At 41.5% G+C, this 19,407-nt stretch overlaps 1 protein-coding gene across 2 annotated transcripts in view; it reads right to left on the bottom strand.

Annotated features, from left to right (window-relative positions):
- Cpne4 (copine IV) overlaps positions 1 to 19,407 on the bottom strand; it is a 467,949-nt gene that overhangs the window by 9,441 nt on the left and 439,101 nt on the right. For both annotated transcript variants that reach the window (XM_013505812.1, XM_005406839.2), the window contains exons 11-14: positions 14,663 to 14,796; positions 6,348 to 6,402; positions 3,270 to 3,321; positions 1,157 to 1,290 (exon numbers count right to left, since the gene is read on the bottom strand). In XM_013505812.1, the coding sequence (XP_013361266.1) occupies positions 1,157 to 1,290; positions 3,270 to 3,321; positions 6,348 to 6,402; positions 14,663 to 14,796 (375 nt within the window). The remainder of the gene's footprint in view (positions 1 to 1,156; positions 1,291 to 3,269; positions 3,322 to 6,347; positions 6,403 to 14,662; positions 14,797 to 19,407) is intronic.

Genomic DNA, 19,407 nt, shown 5'->3' with positions numbered 1-19,407 from the left:
GAGTTCCTCTGCCTTTGGCACGTGCAGTTTTCAGTGTTGAATTGGTGAGGCAAGTCTGATGGGTTTGGGTAGAGGGATGAGAAAGGAGATGAAGACAGTGAGTATAGGCAACTCTTGTAATGAACTTCCTCCTAATTGGGGGTGTAAAGTTGTGGATAGTTGGATTAGGATAAAGTAAGGCCAAGGGGGAGATTATTTTAGCTTAAACAGGAGATACTATCAAATATTTACTTGCTAGTGGGAATGATTCTCCACTAGAAAGAGGTAAATAGATGAGGGGGAAGAGCAAGAAGATGACACGAGTCAGTGTCCTGGGGTATCTGAGAGGGGATGCTCTCTAGTCCACAGCAGTAGAGGTGGACATTAGGTAGGAGCATGGTCTTCAGTCCACTGCAGCAAGAGGAAGGGGCAGGCGGGCAGGTACAGCGCAAGGAGGTGAGGTGAGTGGATGTAAGAAGATGAGGGCAATATTATTTCTTTATGAAAATACTGAAACCCAGGTTCAAATTATACAGAAAATTTCAACCATCAGTAATATTTTACTAAATTTGAAAAAAGTCACAAAGCTAAAAAGAAATATGATATCATTTAAGAGAACACATAGAAAACTTATGGTGCTAATATAGTTGCTTGTAAAATAATAGGGAAAAGGGTCAAACTTTTTTTTGGCCTTGTAGCCTTGGTTTGCCTTTTTCTTCAAGAAAAAAGAAAAAGAAAGAGAAGAATGCTAAATCAGTATTTGCTGTGGTGTTTTGTATTGCACTTTATTACCAGAATGTAGGATCATCTATTGTTTTGTTTTTCTAGTGCTTTCCTTTCATCTGTAGTATGGGTGCATTGGAAAGCATGCTTTCTTCTTTCCTGAGACCAGAGGTGGGCAGGACATACCTCAGAGAATACAGAAGCTTTCACTGTTGAGTCTCCTGTGTTCAGACATTGATGTGTTTTCTCTAAGACTCACAACCCAGCAGAATTGGGTTTGATTGTCTCCATTTCTCACCAGGAGACTGAAGAGAGCGGAAGGCTAAGTCCCTTGTTCAATGTCGCATAGGCAGAAAAGCTGGAATTTACTGTCAGACTGAGACAGTTGTTAGAGCCAATACCCAGGTGAGAAACCATAGCCTCCCGTTAGCAACCGAGCTGCCTTTCTGCTTACCGATGCCTCCTTGGTGTTGGTCTCCTCCGATGCTGACTTGGCAACCTTCTGAATGATGGGAGCGATGTTAGTGGGACCGTAGAGCTGGAGCTTAGGAAGACAGCTCTGATAGGCTTCCACGACACCTTGGATCCCTAGAGCGAAATTGGCAAAGATCAATAGTTCTGAACCACCTGCCACACAAAAGCATTACTTTTGCTTAAATAGTACTCAGCAGCATCACATTTGTATTTTCAAGATAAAAAGGAATCCCATATCACTCCTGTTGCTGTTCCTGTCCCACTGAAGTCATTCTCCTATTTAAAGGCTGAAGTGAAAAGTAACCACTTCCACAAACTTTTTGCTAACACTCCACTTGACACACAAGATTTTATTAGACCCCCATGGCATAAATAAAACAGATTTTATACTCATTTTATAGGTAAGAAGCAGAAGCTTGGAGAAATTAAATATCTGCTCCAGGTGAGATTGCAAGTGAGTTACAGACATAGGATCTAAGCCCAGGTCTGTCCTGGGGATGGGAGCACAGGTGTGTGATGTTTACCATCACCGTCAACCTCTCCTCTAAAAGGGGGCTCCTATACTGAAGCCATGGGAGCTGCAGGGAGAGGTACCCCTGGCTGTGCAGCTCCTCTAGCATGTGATGGGCCTGGACCACATTTCATGCCATAAATGTGATCCCACAGTTGGAGTAGCATTTTTTCCAATGGCTCCCCTCAGTGTGTCTGTGTCCTGTAACCTCTTGCTTTTCCCTGTTTCCCTTCATCCTTCTAACCCTTTCCACTACAAAACAGCACACTGCTCCTGACTTTAGCTGGAGGGATCCACACAAGCTACTCGAGATTGTGCTCCTTTGACACCATGCATTGCCAATCAGCTCTTGGGTATCCCGGAGGAGAAAATTCTATTCTGGTCTGCCTTATATGCACACTTCCAATTTTATTGGAAGGGCTCTGCCCACTTTGTCCCACCTCAAATACAGATATTTGTCATTCCAAAGACAGATGCCAAATTACTATGATGCTGGGTTCTGAAGTTAGGTGAGGCCAAATGAAAGCTCCTTATCATTTTTGGGTCTCAAGTTTTTGCCTAAGTTAAGCAAGTGTGATTTCCCTTTCAAAAACATCAGGCAGATGAATTTTAAGAGTGTGAACCCATAAGCAACTTGAGTATGTAGGGCGTGTAAGCCATCGTAAACTGGGAGGGAGAAGGGATCGGGGAGGGAACAATAACAGCGTGGGGATGATGTCTTATAGGTTACCATCTTCAAACTCAGTGGTACAGATATCATATTGTAGGACATTAAGCGTTGAGTTTGTGAAGCACACTTCTGGATGCTGTAATACTTCGCTGGATCTGAATTAACCTCCGTGCTTCTCCTTCTTCCTTGACAAGAAGGAAGAGAGAAATATGGACAGTTCTACCCTAAAAATATCTTACAACAATTCTACCCTAAAAATATCTTACAACCTTCATATCTTAAAACCTTCAAATGCAGTGGACACTGTCATTTAGAAAATGGGAAAAAGAACTCTAGAACAAAATTTATCATCATGGTTTCAGTGTCGTTATTTTGTGGAATCACATGGAGGAAATTATGATTGGAAATAATGAAATGTGGATGAGACAGAGCCTCTGAGAAAGCTCTTTTTGGAATAAAGCCATGACGATTCATGTTCAAAATCACCAAGGTCATGTCTATGGCCAACAGGCTGAAAGTGTCAAGGGATTTCCATTTGCCCCCTGTCCTTATATCTGGACAGATAGAAAGTTGTGAAAAAGAAATCTTAGGCAAAAACTTGAAAAATCACAGAGGGATGTCTCATTACTATGGCTTAGGTAAAAGCCTTCTTTTTTGCCAGAGGAATTTGAGTTTGAGATCAATGTTCCTGGTGCAAGCTCAGTATCATTTCTACATTCTGTCTTTGCCAGCTATTGTTTTCTCACTCCATGACTGTGGTTCGCAGTTGCCTTTGGAGCACCACAGTTTAATGCGATCCAGAAAGACTGCTCTGCTGTGGACAGTCAGGGCCACATCAGTGAGCAGAAACTCACACTGTGAAGATGTACACAGGGCTGCAAGACACTGGCTGTCTGTCACACGGTGACTCACCTGCACACTCTGGGTTGTCTTCATTAAAGTTGATTGCAAAGTCATGAGAGACCTAGACACCAATGAGAATTTAAGAAGGAAGGAAGGAGAATCACAACTTTAATCCAGCAAGAATGCACTGGGATATGGAGTTTGCATAAAATGTGGTTACATTCATTATGTGTTAAGTAGCAGGAACCATTTTAACCCATTACACCATCAATCTCAGTGGAGGATGAATTCTAAGCTCCCTGTGGAGCTGAGGTGACAGGAAGATTTTCTAGAATCAGATAAATGCTGACAGTAGAAGAAAAAAGGACAAAAATCCAAGAAATGATTTCAGGAAAATGTACTCCAAACAGTTGCTAGATAGAATTCACTGCAGACTGCAGACTGCAGACTGCAGACTTAGATTTGGGTGAGCTCTATTTGGACTCAGTGAATAAAACAGTCGAACTCATTCACCCAAGCTGTCTGCTCAACATGGGGATACATATCAAATTTCCAGCTAAGCTGTTGACATTTAAGAATCATTCTAATGTGATAAGCAGAACTGCAGGGCAGGAAGATTTTCACATATATACAGGTAAAACACACTGAATTCCACTTTTGAAGAAGAATAGAGTAATACATATACCCTCCAGTCTTCTAACACAAATCCCCCTACCTGGCAGGAACTATGTATATGGTCAGAGAACACACTACTTATTGTTTTCTTTCCAAATTTAGTACTTGATAAATGAAATGGGCTGTCTAGCATCTGGACATGTTTCTTGAATCATATGATAGAGAATTCCATTTCAAAGGCTATTTCCAAGCACCGGCTCCCTTGGGTGCTATAAAATAGGTCACTGTGTTACAAGGCACCTACTTTCTTAGTGGGGGATGATAGGTGAGACTGTTGGTGTCTAGCTCATATTCCCCTCACCCTCCTGCTGACCGCTGACCATCTTATTTGCTTTATTTAATTTAGGTTTTTCTCTGCCTCTGGAACTTGCTTTGTCTACCCAAGAGCCAGACTAAATGTGTTGAGGAAAATGTCCCTTAGGAGTAGCACATCATCAGTGATTCACAGAATGTGATGTATGAACAGCCCGCTCCCTTATTTCTGGGGGGTCTATGTGTGCTCTGCGTTGTCTCCAACCACATCTCAGCAGGAGTAGGCTCCAGTTGTCTGTGGGGGTAATTGGCTTAATAATGACACACCCGACATTGACTTCATTCTGTTTCCTCACTCTGTTGAGGTCTCTTTTCCACCTCCCAAGTGTATTACTTACATCCCCATCTCATACTCCAGGTTTGTTCCTGGGAGAATGCAAGTAAAAGGAGAGAGGTTTGTGCCTCAGTTTCAGCAGACTCTGAGCGTTTGTCTTAAACAAGTAAGCCTTGTAAACTCTCCAGGAATGCCTTGGCTACTCGGATCATTAGTGCCTATCAGGAGTAGAGGAGAAATTAGGAATGAAAAGGGGTACTTGCATGGATTTGGGAGACTAGAAGTGGGCAAACATGAAAGATGCTTGTTGGGATGGCAGAAAGAAAAGTTACCTGACAGGCAGGATGGAGCCAAGAGGTCAGGTGAACATGAGGACTTCAGCAAACAGCAAGAAAGATAAGTTTACTCCAGTAGAGGAATCAGAAAGATGTCATGGAGGAGAGAAGGAAGGTGTGCTGTACAGCTCTGCCAGTGCTGCTGGGCCAAGCTAATGCCGGAGGCCCACCTGGCAGGGTGGATGTCACACAAGCATCTCTGGGTAGTTGTACTGTGGCTGTTGGGATACATTCCAGTGGCTCTGTGAAGGAGGAGGGCACAGACTACCCAGACAATGAAACTGATGCCCCATCTGAAAGGGACTTTATCTCCTTAGCTCTGGTCAGTTTTTGTGTGGGTCATCTTTTAAGCTCAGTGTTGCTAGGTTTTCTGGGTTTTCAAAAGAAGCTAGTGATCAGACATTTCATATAAAATTGCCTACTTCTGTAATTTACAAGAGTGTCAAATATGCTTTGTGGCCTGAATGTCTTCAGACCACCAGTCAATAACTCCTATCCTATATTTTTTTCCTCCATGTGCTATATTTACAATAAATGCTTCTAGAATTCTATAGTTATGCCTAGCAGGAGGCCAGTGTGGAAGCAAACAGAATGGGGACAGGTCAAGGAGATCCACCACTTAATCCACTGCTAACCCTGGTAGGCACAGGGAGATGGACTCTTTCAAAAAAGGAGACAGGGGAAGGCCTTTGTCCAACAGCTCTGGTGTGGAAGCAGATGTTGATATTTTCCTCCTAACCTGTAGCTCAGACATAGTCTATAAAAAAGAGATCATTGATTGGGCAATGCTGCTTGCACTTAAGTTGGACCTTTAAGTTGTTGGAGGATAAAGGCTGCAGCAAGGGCCTTCGTGCTTGTCAAGGGCCTGCCTGCCCGAGGTGAAGGGTAAATTCTCTGCAAGGGTGTTTCCCTGAAGCATCTGGTAGACCGCAGCAGAATGCCTCAACTCCACTGCAACACATATCTCTCTCCACATCATCTGTGCCTCAAGGCCACTGCAGTGCACATCTCTCCACATACTGTCACTGGGTCTCGAGCAATCAGTATCACACCCAAATGCAATTACAATTCTTCACAAGACGTTTTCACCGTTTAGTCATCTGAGCTGCAATGTTCCTTTCTTTAGCACTTCTTCCATGCCTCATGTCTAAGATGATCCTCAGAGACTAGGGATGAGGGAGCCTCTAGACTTCACCGCCGTGGACTTTCACAGTTGGCATTGTCAGTGGGATTTTTCCCTAGGGAGATCTGAAGGCTTTGAATCCTGGAGATCAACAGTTTGAGTATTTTCTTGGTCTCTGAGCATAAGTACAGGTCATGTAACAGAGGAACACTTCATCTGAACCTGTGGAAGACTCATCCAAAATACCTGGAAATTGGGTCTCATCAGAAATGAGTTTGGAGGAGCTACTTTCACTGGTTTTGAAGACCATTTCTGACTTTTTGGATCCTGCTTATATAGTTGTGTCAAAAGCCAAAGTGACACTGTTGTGGAAGAAATCCAGGTTATCCTTGGACTACAGCAAAGTGAAAGATCCCCTCTCTACTCACCGTATACTCTGGAGGTATCCTGGCACCAAACCCAAAGGCTGGGAACATTTTGTCACTGAAATTAAAACAAGAAAAAGAATAAAGAAAATTGCTTTATTTGTCCATCTAATGAGGAAGAGAAACAAGGACCTGAATTTTCCCTCACCAGAGATGTTGCTACCCTGCGCTTGTAGTAGTGGAGAACAGCAAGAACAAGCATAATTAACAGTTAAGAATTAATCCCCTGCACTCATTGCAGTCATTAATATGTAACTTTTCCCTTCAAGTTTCTGCAAGATTTTATACCAAAGATTAAAATGGCCCCAGATTTTACACAGCCCTCCTTACCCTGACTTTCTGTTTCCTTTGAAAAGTGATCCTGAATTAGGTAACTGCTACAGTAGATGATACTAGGAACTTTCATTAAAATTTTTAAAAATGAGAGATTATTATTCCTATTTGACACATGGACAAACACCTTGAGAAGTAATATGACTTGCCCAAGATCATACTGCTAATCAGAGCCAGGGATCAACCATAGAAAAGTCTGAATCTAGGGAACTATTAAAAGCATTGGAAAATTTATAAGGCTGGCTACTTGACAGAGTGTAGTTTCACTTATAAGATTCTTGTGTCCACCACTTTATCACATACAAGCATCCATAAATTATTTACATGTCTTCTCTTATTTCCTGAACTAAAAGGGACCATGTTTTTGTATTAACAACATCTCTACTCCTTTCTGTCCCTAATTACCCTCATTCCTACCTTCAACATTGTACCTGCCCTAGACTGTGTGCTCAATAAGTAGTCAATGATTGGATAATCCATGAGTTTAATCTTTCAGATGTGATCGTATAAATAAGTTAGAATTCTTAGGAGAACCAGTATAAGTCACATACATGTCTTTATTCCTGGTTTTTCTTATGCACTTTGAAATTTTTCTAATTCACTCATTCATGTGTATTGTAGCTTTACTATATTATTGGTAAGTGGATAGAGAAGAGAATAATTAACAGAAGAGAATAATTAACATTTACTGATGCATGCAAGGTGTCAAGATCATGCTAGGTAGTGTATATGCTTATTTAATTCTCACACAAGCCTGGAAGTTCCACTCACTTATTATTTCTGCTTTATAGATAAATACATGGAGTCTCAGAAAGGCTATGTGGCCTAAAGTGATTGCCACAGATACTGTGTGATTCCAAAGCCCATGCCTTTTCTGTGACACCACTGTGATTCAATGATTATGTGTAATATTAAATGTGATTTCCTACAGTCAATTTTGGAAGCCAGGCTTCATTAATAGACAACAGATTACACTCTCCTTAAGTAGATAATGTGCTGTCAGGGAGGTATTGCAGGGGCCTCTGGAATACTGATCTCGGCAGATGGTGTGTTCTTCTCAGGCCACCTACCTCTTACTTCCTCTCCCATTAAAAACACAACTGCGAGTTTTTCTTGGACCAGTACTTACATTTATTGGTTCTTGATAGTCAGGAGGGAAAGGAACTCAGATAGGCCTCACTCCTGAATATCTTCTATAAGCAAAAAGGAACATTACTCCTTCCCCCGGTCTGTTTGACACAATCAGCATAGCAAAGCCACATTCTCACTGCTCACCACCCGATTTAAAAGTCATCAGTAACCACTGGTGGCTTTGACAAAACTACAAAACACTGTCAACTTGAAACACTTGCAGTTAGAGAAGCACAGAAGTCAGCATTCTCTGAAACTAAAGTCTAAATTCTCTAGACAGTCACTAGCTTCCTTTTTCTTCATTGTTGTGTTGGTCCAGGCTTTGCTGTGCATTGCATCTAGCAGGTATTAGAGAAAGTATTAATGCTGATACATAGAGATTCTCAAGAGTTTATAAAAGATTAGCCACAGCGGCTACTCTCTGAGAAAATATACTTCTGGTCTTTGGAAATATTGAAATACACAAGGGTGGTGGGTGAGGGGAGAAACTTGTCAGCTAAGTTTAGCGAACGGTCTCGTCTCTTCCAACTCAAAGATGGCTCAGAAGTCCAAACACAGAAACCTGGGAGGCTCCACATGCTTTATTTTCTTTTTGATGAGATCTAATATTCTATCCATTTCTAATCACTAAAACAGTGTCTCAGTCTTAATGATATTCCTTTTATACCTTCCAAGCCACTCTTGGGGATTTCAAGTTTGCAGAGTATGATCCACCGTTATGTAACTGAGTTTCAGAGTACGAAGGTAGGGAAAATGTTTCACCTACAAGGGGAATAATTAATGAGCCGGGAGGGATGAATTCTCTGAAGTTAGCCACCACAAAGCCTCTAATTAATAAACATACTAAAGAAAAAATTTCAAGCCTAAGCACAATAGATTGAAACATCCATTCTTACTGTTGTAAAATAAAACCAGGTAGGAAGAAGTTTTATGCAAGAAGTAAGAGAGGGCAAGTTGAGCTCAGAAGAAAGCATCAGGATGCCAGATTCTGAAATGCCATATCACCAAAGGGTAAAGGCAATTGTTGTTACTGTTAGAATGAAATAGTATAAAGCACAATAAATGAGCCTATTTTCTTCAGTGGTAGTGAGTGAGGAAATGACCATGTCAAATGATCTCCACATAGAAAATTCATTTTAACCAACATTTTAGCCCCAACTATTAAGAAAACATTGAGGTGAAGCAAGAGGTTAATAAAGGAAAGACAAAAACCACTCTGTCATAAGGACATGAAAACTAACTCAGAGCAGGACGGTATTTCAGAGCACCTAGACATTTAGTGAAGGCTATTCTCTAAAGCGGCTGTCTTAAAATTAAGGTACATGGAAAAGCACAGCCTTTCTGGAGACATGAGGGCATGGTTTTTTTCTTATTTGAAGGGACATCAGTATTCAATTCCTCTACTCCCATGTGTAATTTATGCTAAAATTGATCTTCTGTGAGTGTCTATGAGGGAGTGACTTATTCTCCATTCATACATTTCCTTTCACAATTGCCATTTTTCTTTACCTGTTCTGAATCTTAACCACCATGGCACACTGCTTCAGAGTATTAAAAACTTTGTGGCATCAAATAAAAGAACAATTCTAAACATGGACAAGTCACTAGGAAACAAACCCTTTTGCAAGTTTAGGTAGTTGGCAATTTTCACTTTACAAAACTTGTAGGAAGTGCTAATGTCAGCTAGTAGATCATTAAAAATACATTTTGATGATCTATCATTACATCTTGTTTGGTATATGACTTGGAAATGAAGGAAATGAGTAATACTGTTGATTAAATTTTTTATTTCCATATTCTTGTTTATAAGACAAAGTTTTCTTAGGGTTTTTCTTGACAACAACAAAAACACTGGGCTCAAGTTGGTGCTGGACTTTCCCTCACTAGTGGTAGGTGGCTCTCATCCATCCGTATAGAAACTCACTGGAAAGTCTGCCCCCTGTCTGCTTCAGTAATCACTGTTTCCAATAAGTTTTTTCACAGGCCATACAGTAATTAAATAGTAAAAGTTTCAATACATGTTTATTTTTTGATCAACTATATACCAATAATAAGTTGTAATAAAAATTCAACCCAGGAGATATTTTTAATTACTTTGAATCTTTTCATCATAAAAATATTTGAAATTAAATATTAACTCTACAGAGTATTCATATTTTTATTATAGAAATATATGATACAGTCATAAATAAAAGGATTTAAAATCAAATTTATTAAGTTACATTAGGATAAAAATCTATGGAGGGAGGAAAATAGAAAATGAACTGGTGAAAAAGAAGAAGCAATTACAATTGTCATCTGAACTGAAGAACTTGTTCAGCTACTTTCTTTAAGCTATAATGCTACAAATCAATAGCTACTGTGTTTAGATTGTACTGGACAGTCACAAGAGTCATATACAGGTTTATTTTTAAAAGTCCACATTTATAATACTCTAGAATTTTCATTCTTTATCACTATTCAAACTTAAATTAAGGAACGTTAGATTTCAATGAAAAAATGTGTGAGGTCCACACACTTTTACAAAATTCTTTTTAGGTGTGAACAAACAAAAACTACTTAAAGATCATTAGTCCAAGATGACTTCCAGATCTGACACTGTAATTCCTTGTCCTTTGTGCTCAGTTTATTTTCTAAAAATAATTTAGAGGACTATATAATGCCGTCCACTCCTTACCACTCACCACAGGCAGAACCTGTGTTAGCTAGCCACTTTAAACCCAGGCCTTACAACTGCACGCAGGAAGGTCAATTACATCTGCAATTTTCAATGAAAGACACCAAGACCCAGAGACTATACATTTCCTGAGAACAGAGGTGGCAGAGCTGGGATCTGAGGACTGGTTACTTGTCACCATGACCCGTGCTCTTTCTACCACAACAGGTGACTTTGTCCCATATAGGAGGTTGGTCTGGTCCATCCATGTTCTAATAACAAAAAGCAGAATAGGCAGAGTTCTAATCAGCCTCAAAATTGCTGTCCTCAAGAATCTGTCCTTGGCCACCCCCTTTCTCTCTTCATGCAGTACCCATCGTTATATAGGGCAAGGCTGCCTTGGCCGTGCTGGACTGTGATTTATCTTCATGTCCTTCTCTCCTGTGAGACTGTGAAGCACTTGTGGGAGGACTGTGACTTATTAATATTTCTGTCTTCACAACAGCACATGAGGTGCCCGACACTTAGTAGGTAGTGCAAAGGCCCTTAGCCATGCCAATGGGCTCATCTCTCCCAACTGAACTCTGACTTTCAGTCCTGGATGCCTACTAGAACAAAAACATCTGGGTGATAGCATGCACACCAACCGATGACATCACAGTCTCTGGGGGTGGGGAATGCATTAGCATATTTTAAGATTTTCCAAATGGTTTCAGTGTGCAGCCAAAGCTGGGAACCACTGGGTGGCATGGGCAGAGAGGAGGAGGTAGCACTGTGATGTGACCTACCTTCTGATTACTGGCCCCCGGTGCTCTACACTTGAAGACATATCTTAGGTTGGGTGTTCAGTTCTAGCCCTGCTCCTAGCACAGTACCTGGCACACTGTGAAGGAAGATTCCTATCTCAGTTTCTGATACCCTTGCCGCATTCTGAGTTGTCTACTTCTATCAGCTGGCAATCTGTGCTTCCAAGCAATGCATTCAGCTTCAGTACTCTCTTAATAGCGCAGAGGCCCCTTTTTAATAGAAGGCATTTTGGGTTGTCAGAGACTCACATTCCTGCTGGGCTCAAGGAGAGAATGTCGCCTGGGCCTTATGCAGTATAAGGAACCAGTATGCTTACAGGAGCTGGGGAAGGGCTACAGCCAGCATGAGCTGTGTGGGCCTGTAAGTGTGTGTGTGTGTGCCATGTGCACACATGTATGGTTGTGTTTGCACACACGCATGCCTGTTTGCAGACGTGCACACGTGTGCATGTGTTTGTGCACATCGGCATCAGTGGTGCCTGGGGAGGCAGGGTAGGGAGCACAGGCAGCGGCCTTTCTTTCAGAGGCTGAGGGATTGCACAGGCAGGCAGGGTTGTCTTCTGGGCTTGAGAACCAGCTATTTGCAGAGATCTCCCTTCAAGGCCACCCAGAGAAGAGCTTTGCACATTTTTCAAGCTGTTCTACTTCATGGATCACCTCTAATGACCCAGGAGTGATGACTGAACAAGGTGGAAAGAAAACCCCTGGCTGTCAGAGGCGCAGAGGAATTTCTAAGGCTCATGGGGATTAAAACCTCTGTGTTTTTTGCAGGATGGGAAATGATGCCTTCTGTCAGTTTTATTCAAGTGTTTCTTTTTAAGCACCAACCTCACTGACTTTTGATGCTAGAATAAATTAATTCCAGAGCCCAAACTTGAAATTTCCTGACTCTGCCTGTCTATTGTCTATCCACCCACACAAAGGAAAAACTACAGAACCTTGTCAGTTTTCAAATGAACAGCCTGCATTACACATTTTTCTAGGGAGTCTTTTAAAAGAGTGTCAAGATTTTTCAATCCTTCTTTTCTACCTTAGCATTTGCCCATTTTAATGTTGAGCTGCCTTCTTTACATAAATATGTTTACTGCTCCCCTGAGCGGCAGAAAGTTGATTTTCTTGGCCAGTTGGGGAAGATAACTTCAGACTTGCCATATTACAGTTTTAAAAAGCATCATTTACAGTGATTCTTTGTATAATTGCTAAGATATCCTATCTTATTTTTATATTGAATCTGTCTTTTTGAAAGAATACAAAATACTCCCCAGACTTTGTCTGGTTCTGACTCTATAGGGGTAGAAGTTTTATCAGATGTACCTGTCACTATGACTACAGTATCTCCACTTTTCATGTGAGGCACCCAGGAAATGGAGATTCTCAACAGAGAGCATCACAGAATTGCTGCCTGAGAATACACGAGTATCCAGATCATGCAATAAATCTGCTGCAGAACCATGATGGAGCTCTTAGCCTTGGTATCTTAATTTCTGGACAACTCACCAATCTTTCTTGTGGAATTCATTAGTGGACTGCCTTCTCCGCAGATTTAGAGACAAATGTGTTTACCTACTTTATCTCTTAATTTTCTTTTGAGATGTGGTTGTGCTGTGTGACCCACGCTGGTCTCTAATTCTTGGACTCATGTGATCCTCCTGTTTCAACCTCCTACATAGGTGAGACTATAGGCGTGCACCACTGTGCTGGGAAAGCTTAAAGATGTATTTCAAGATTTAAAAGTTTGGCATCCTGAAAACATCCCCTCTCCTCCGTATTTCTACATGTGCACTCATTATTATATTAGACTGCTAACATGTATGTCTGTGTATGAGAGGGGACAGAGGGAGAGAATTACTGTTTTTATGTCTTGGGGAAATTTGAACAAGTTTCCAAGATAATGGAGGTGCAATTTGTCAGACTTTTCCCTCTATATAGAATTTTCCATGTAACAGAAGCTTTTTCAGGAATTCTCTCTGTGTTGGGGCCTGGAGAAACCAGAGATGAAACTCAAGTTCTCTTCACAGTCTACGTCTCAAGGTTAAGTACAAGAAGTGTCACTTCAACAAGTGACTACTGATTGCCTTGTGTACATAGAGGAGGGCAAACGTCAACAAGGGCCGGGGTGTTCGGTGCTCTTTGGTTTTAGAGGACCTCTTACTTCATTCCCCCACTGCCCTCTTGTCCCATTTGACTTACTGTGATGACCAGGCTAACTGCAGATACACCAGCAGGCAAGAGAGTACTGGGCCCACCCTGTGTGTTTCTCTGCACCTTGGGTCACTGGCATGTGTCGTTTTCCATGGGGTATACTGTAGTTTTAAGATGGTTATCATTAATTAAAAGATGAAAAAAAACAGAAATCATGCTATCCTACACAATTTCTGTGCAACCTGGAGGACAGTGCTGCGTTCTGTATTTTCCTTACTTACAAGGTCAGCTAGTTGCTGCCCATCACTAACCAGTCTTGTTTTATCATCACCTTGGAGAATCGCCTGGTATTTGTGTATCTTTATCCTCACCTAGGCTCTACCTCAAAAAGCTTTCTTCAATGAACACCTGAGCTCCTTTACTTTTATGTGAAAACTGAAACAGCAGAAGAAATTCACTTTAGTGTAATTTATTTAAATCACTTCTTACAGGGAATTCTCTTGATGGGAAAGGTCAATGTTTACCATCAAGAAAAATAAATACTATTGGTCTATTCATACATATCTATGCAAACATACACACACTTGGATGGCTGCATAGATGTGGCTCTCTAGAGAAATCACTGCTGAAGTTACCAGTACTCTGGGGGATGATGAAATACAGTGATCATGGATTTAAGCTGTGTGCTGAGGTAGACCTGGGCTCAAATCCTGCTTCTGGCTGTGTGACAGTGTGCAAGTTATTTAACCTTCTCCTGTAGTTCTGCTGCCTTTTTAAAATAATACCTATTATATTGGATTCATATAAAGGTTAAATGTAATAAAGTCCAGTAAACCAACACTTTTAAAAGTTCAAAGCACACACAAATACGTGATCCGGGAAGCCTGTCATGATGCAAATTCTCATTCAGTAGGTCTGGAATGATGCTAGTCTATGAACACACTTTGAGTGGCAAGGCACATACTAAGACTCCAAAATACTGAAACTAAAACCGTTAGCCAGTGCATGGTCTGCAAGCCAGTTAAAAGAAGACTGCTGAGAAAGTGTTTTGGTGACCAATGGGAACATGGCACAGCATCAGTTTCTGTAGGTGTGGAGAGGATGAGCTGCCCGGGGCAAGATTTTATTCTGTTCCTTTGTGAGCCTCTGCATTAGAAGTTGCTGGATTTAATTTCCACACTTCGCCAGGAACCAGCCATCTTAGCCTACCTGAGAGGTGCTAAGGCTCCAGCTGACTGGAAGTCTCTTACCTGTCATAGTCTTGGCAAATCTCCCCCACAGCCACCAAGGCCTTCAGGTACTCATTGGGTTGGTAAGGGTGGATATAATGCAGGGAGCAGCTGTTTCTGGGGTCCCCATTTGAGGCAGTGAAATCTATAGCTACCTGGAAGAGAAACAAAGAAGAACAGGTATAATTAAAGCGAATGCATCTTTCAGGGATTGTGATTAGCTTGAGGCATGACCTCAGATGGAGAAAGGCAGCGCATTACACCCTGTTAATCAGAAAAGGAACTGAAGACATTAATTACTTTTGTCAAACCAGTGATGGGTTTTTGAAGCCATTTCTGCAATGTTTAATGCCCCTCTGGGGAGCCCTTCCTTCTCCCTGTCCAAAATGGCACCTGAGACTCACACGCAGATTGGAAAGCCCAGCCACTATGGATCCATGTCCTCAGGCAACACGAGTAAGAACAGAATACCTGACTTCCCACTTACAATTCACTAAGCAAAGACTTCTGCATTCCCTGGGCAGAACAATTCCATTTCTGAACCACAGGTACATCCTTAAAACCACATTCTATGTTGAGAATAGAATCTTCATAATAAAACCATTTTCATATTTCCTTGAATGGCCACTTGTGCAGAGATAACTTAAGGTGTTTTCTGCAAGGAGGGACTCTATATAGGGCATTCAGCTTTTGGGCTTCCATTCACGCAAGCGCTCCTGCTTAAATCTTGGTATTGTGAGTGGGAAGTAGAAAGGGAAATCTTCATCTTGCCACCAAATGATCATTATCTTTCAACTTCTTAAATTTGTTCTGACCCCCAACTCTTAATTACCCAAATAAAAGTTGACTCACCAAACATTTCTTAACAACAGCAACAATAGAAAACAAATGCTTCAGTCTGACAGTGTTAAAATGAGGCGTTTTTTGTGATTTTCAAGTAGTAGCACCACCTAAATAAAAGTTAATTTGGCAAAAACCTCTCAAAAACTGCTTAAATTCCACCAAATTAATTAAGCTTGGGGCAGAGGAGGTTAAGATGAGGAGTGATAGGAGAAGGAAATGTGTGTTGCATCTTTTCTTTTGGGAACAGTAGAATATATTCACCAGCTTAGTAATGTCAGAAAGGCTCTATTTTCTCATATGATCTTGGGGATCATAAGGCAGGAAATGTTATTTGTGGTATATTTGGCAAATTCCATTATAGTAAAAAATGGAATGTTCTACTGGATTTGTTAAAATGGGATATTAACTCTGGAAGGATGCAAAAAGATGTGGGTCTTTTCTCCTTTTCTCATGTATGGGGGATTGAACCCAGGGCCTTGTACATGGTAGGCAAGTGTTCTACCACTGAGCTATACTTTGAGCAACTTTTCAAGTTTTGAGACAGGGTCTTCTTAAATTGCCCAGACTAGCCTCAGACTTGCGACCCTTCTGCCTAAGCCTTGGATAGCAAGACTTGCTGGTGCTCTTAAATGGTAAAGTTACTGGTGAGAAGTTTCACATGTGCCCAACGTGGGAGCCTTGCAGGCAGGTCAGACTGCCTAGCAAGGAGGGGCAATAGGCTGACAGTAATTCCCGTACAGACTCTTCTTTCTTTCATGAAGATTTTTTATCACTAATTTCTTTTTCCTTTTCTTCCTCACTCCCCTCAAAGCTAGGGTTGAAAACTAATTTGGTAGAATTTAAACTCTGCTTTCAGATCACTCAGATGTTCTCCACAAGGGACAAGCACTGATTAACTGCGAGCACTAACAGCACGTGAAGAGAAAGGTCCTGGGAGGGAGAACGGCAAGGCCTCCTGACCCAGGGATGCCTGACCTGCAGAAGAAAAGGAAGAAAGCCAGAGCAAAGCTGGTCTCTGTGCCAGTCCCTGTGCTAGCTGCTTTGCAGGGTTTATGATTTCATTCTCGTGAAGCCTCTATGAGGTAAATGCTATTCTTTTTTGTTGATGGTAACAGTGGTGCCCAAAGGTGGTGCGTTCACACAAGTATTAGGGGGTGGAGCTGGGATTAAACCCAAATATATATGGATCCAAAGGCTATACCTCACTATTACACCATTACACATCTAAAAGAATGTGCAAGTTTGTAGCCAGACTTCTCACAAGCACAACAATTCCCAAAAAATGATTTGGCTTGGAGGTAGGGAGACCAGCTAGGAGGCAACTATAATAATGTAGGGAAGGATGAACTTGTATGAACAGCTCTTTGTTACTAAAACAATTATAAAAGTCAGCTAAAGGCGATTGTGTGTGTGTGTGTGTGTGTGTGTGTGTGTGTGTGTGTGTATGAGAAAGAGAGAGAGAGAAAGAGAGAGGGACAGAGTGAGACAATGAGAATATGTGTTACTGAGGAGGACTAGAAGTGACCTAGAGGGCAACTGAATGCAGGGTATTCTGAGATGGGCTTTATCCTAAAGGCCACAGTCAATTCACCGGAAAAAGAAAAGAAGATAATAGATAAAGATCCCTTTAGTCAAGAACTGTGATGAAAAACTAGTAATGGAGGGGAATCTACATGTATTTTGCACACAAGAAGGAAGTGCAAAGTACCCTGACATTCACTCACGAGGATCTGACAGACAGAGGTCAAAATGCATACAGGTAATTGCAGGAAACTGTCTCTAAGAGGAAAACTCAAGAGGCACTTGAGAGACGGAGTTTGGAGAGATCATACTCTGGGGGCTTCCTGGGTTTACTACCAAGTCCAGCACACAGGGACTCCACACTTGGTCTTTTTCTCCTGATGAGACACACTGGGACAGTGCACCTCACACTTACTTCCATGGTATGTGGAAGGTAAAGCATTGCTGGGAAAGCTAGGTATAAAATCACCCCTTTCTCTTACTGAAGAAAGTATCTTAAAGCACTAGGAAATCCTGGAGAGTATGAAGAAATTGCATGGATATTACCTTGTTTCTACTCTAGCTAATATGATTTCATTGCGATGCTGGGGATCCAGTGCTGGGCTTGGCACACGGTAGGCAAGCCGTCTGTCACTGAGCTACATCCACAACCGCAATACTTAATTACTGATAATAACTATCTGTGACTCACTTCACTCTATTTGCGATACCCTTCTGTCACCACAGAAGACATCCTATCTGTGCTTTTAAAAAATCTGTCCCATGAGCTGGTTACCTGACTGAGACTCCTGAAGTGTCAAATGTGATATGTGATGATGAAGGCTGCTATCTCAATATAAACCTAGAGAGTAAAATCAGGTAATGAAGACCAGATGGGAAATACCCATAAAGAAAAATGGCAACTAAAGAAACATAATTAAGGCTTTATTCTGCCTAGCCATGGGCAAAAACCTCTGAGCCTGCAGCCTGAGCTGCAAGCACCTGAGTGGCAGCCCCTGAGCACAAGTCTTTCACTTGGATGAGTACATCATGATATACAAAGAGATGTGTCTCATGTCTAGAAGCCCACATCAGTTTTGGCCAAAATATGTTTTATAATAATTTTTAAACATGTCACAGAATGAGGACTGGGGTGGACCTTGAGTGGAAGCCCAGGAAGGCACTCGTTCTTAGCTGACCCTAAACCTGCACAATCCTGAGAGTGAAGTCTCTGTAAAATTCACATCAAAGGTGGCTCTTTTGCCTCCTCCTCATTCTGGCCTGTTATGCAATTTCATTTCTATCAACTCTACATCATCGGGCTTAGAGGAATTTATTTTCAACAAACTAGGGTGAGGCAGAGATGATGATGAGAAAGGAACTGAGAAGGGGCTTGTGATCAGAGATATTAAGTGTAGAGAATCAATAGGATTTGGTGACACTTAATGTAGAATTGAATGTCAATTAAGGACAAGAAGCAATCATTTCTCTAGGGATAGAGGAGGACATTACATCTGGAGGGAAACAGAACAAAGTATAGGCTGGGGTTAATGTTGTGCTGCCTATGCGTACGGTGCTGCATAGACAGACAAACTTGCTTGTGAGAAAACAAAAATTCTACTTTTTTCCTGCAGGCTGGTCTCTGGGGTTTCTGTTTCCCCACCCATGACAGCAGCCTCTGTGTCCACAACAACCAGAGAGGCTGTTTCAGCTCAGAACAGTCTAATATAGGCCTGGGGGAAGGTATAAACTTCAAAAATTAACTGCTGTAAAAGGAAATAAACTAGGGATCTTTGCCACCTAGCCTTTTCTGTAGTTCTGATGGTTCATAAATTTTTTCCCATGTGACTATAGAGTAATGGGTGACTACCATGACTAAGTACATGGAAGCTAAAAGGCTTTTTTTCCTGACAAGTGATGGTTTTTAAAGTCTCCATAACGAAGTAGGAGATAAAATATCTCTCTTCACGAGGTGGCCTTGCACCAGGAATTCTTCGTGCTCTTTAAAGGTAGCATTAGTGCAAAGAGAACAGAGCAAAAGGTTACATTTATTTTAGAAGCAACAGGGAGGCAGTAAATGATGGGGTAAAGTTGAGAAAGAGCAAGAAATGATTGAAAAATGCCAGTTTGTGGAGGTGGCCACTGCTGCCTGGGTCCTGTGAACTTGCAGAAACACTACATTTTCATTTTCTGATATGAAGCATTTATGTAAACCTGCGGTTCTGGTATGTGCTCCAATATTCTCAGCAAGCAGCCTATGAACAGGCATCCATTGCTTTTTGCTTCTGCCTGGGAGGCTGCTCTCATTATGAAGTGGAGCTGTGGAGCGGCTCTATGAAATTTTGTAAAATAAGAGTGCAAAATGCTCCCTCCAAGCCACCAAGTCCCCAGTGCCTGCTGCTGTTTCTGGAGAAAGGTGGAAA

The sequence above is a fragment of the Chinchilla lanigera genome, unplaced genomic scaffold (assembly GCF_000276665.1).
Source record: "Chinchilla lanigera isolate Chin_1 unplaced genomic scaffold, ChiLan1.0 scaffold00100, whole genome shotgun sequence".
Taxonomy (NCBI): Eukaryota; Metazoa; Chordata; class Mammalia; order Rodentia; family Chinchillidae; genus Chinchilla; species Chinchilla lanigera.
This window is presented reverse-complemented; position numbering and strand designations above follow the sequence as displayed.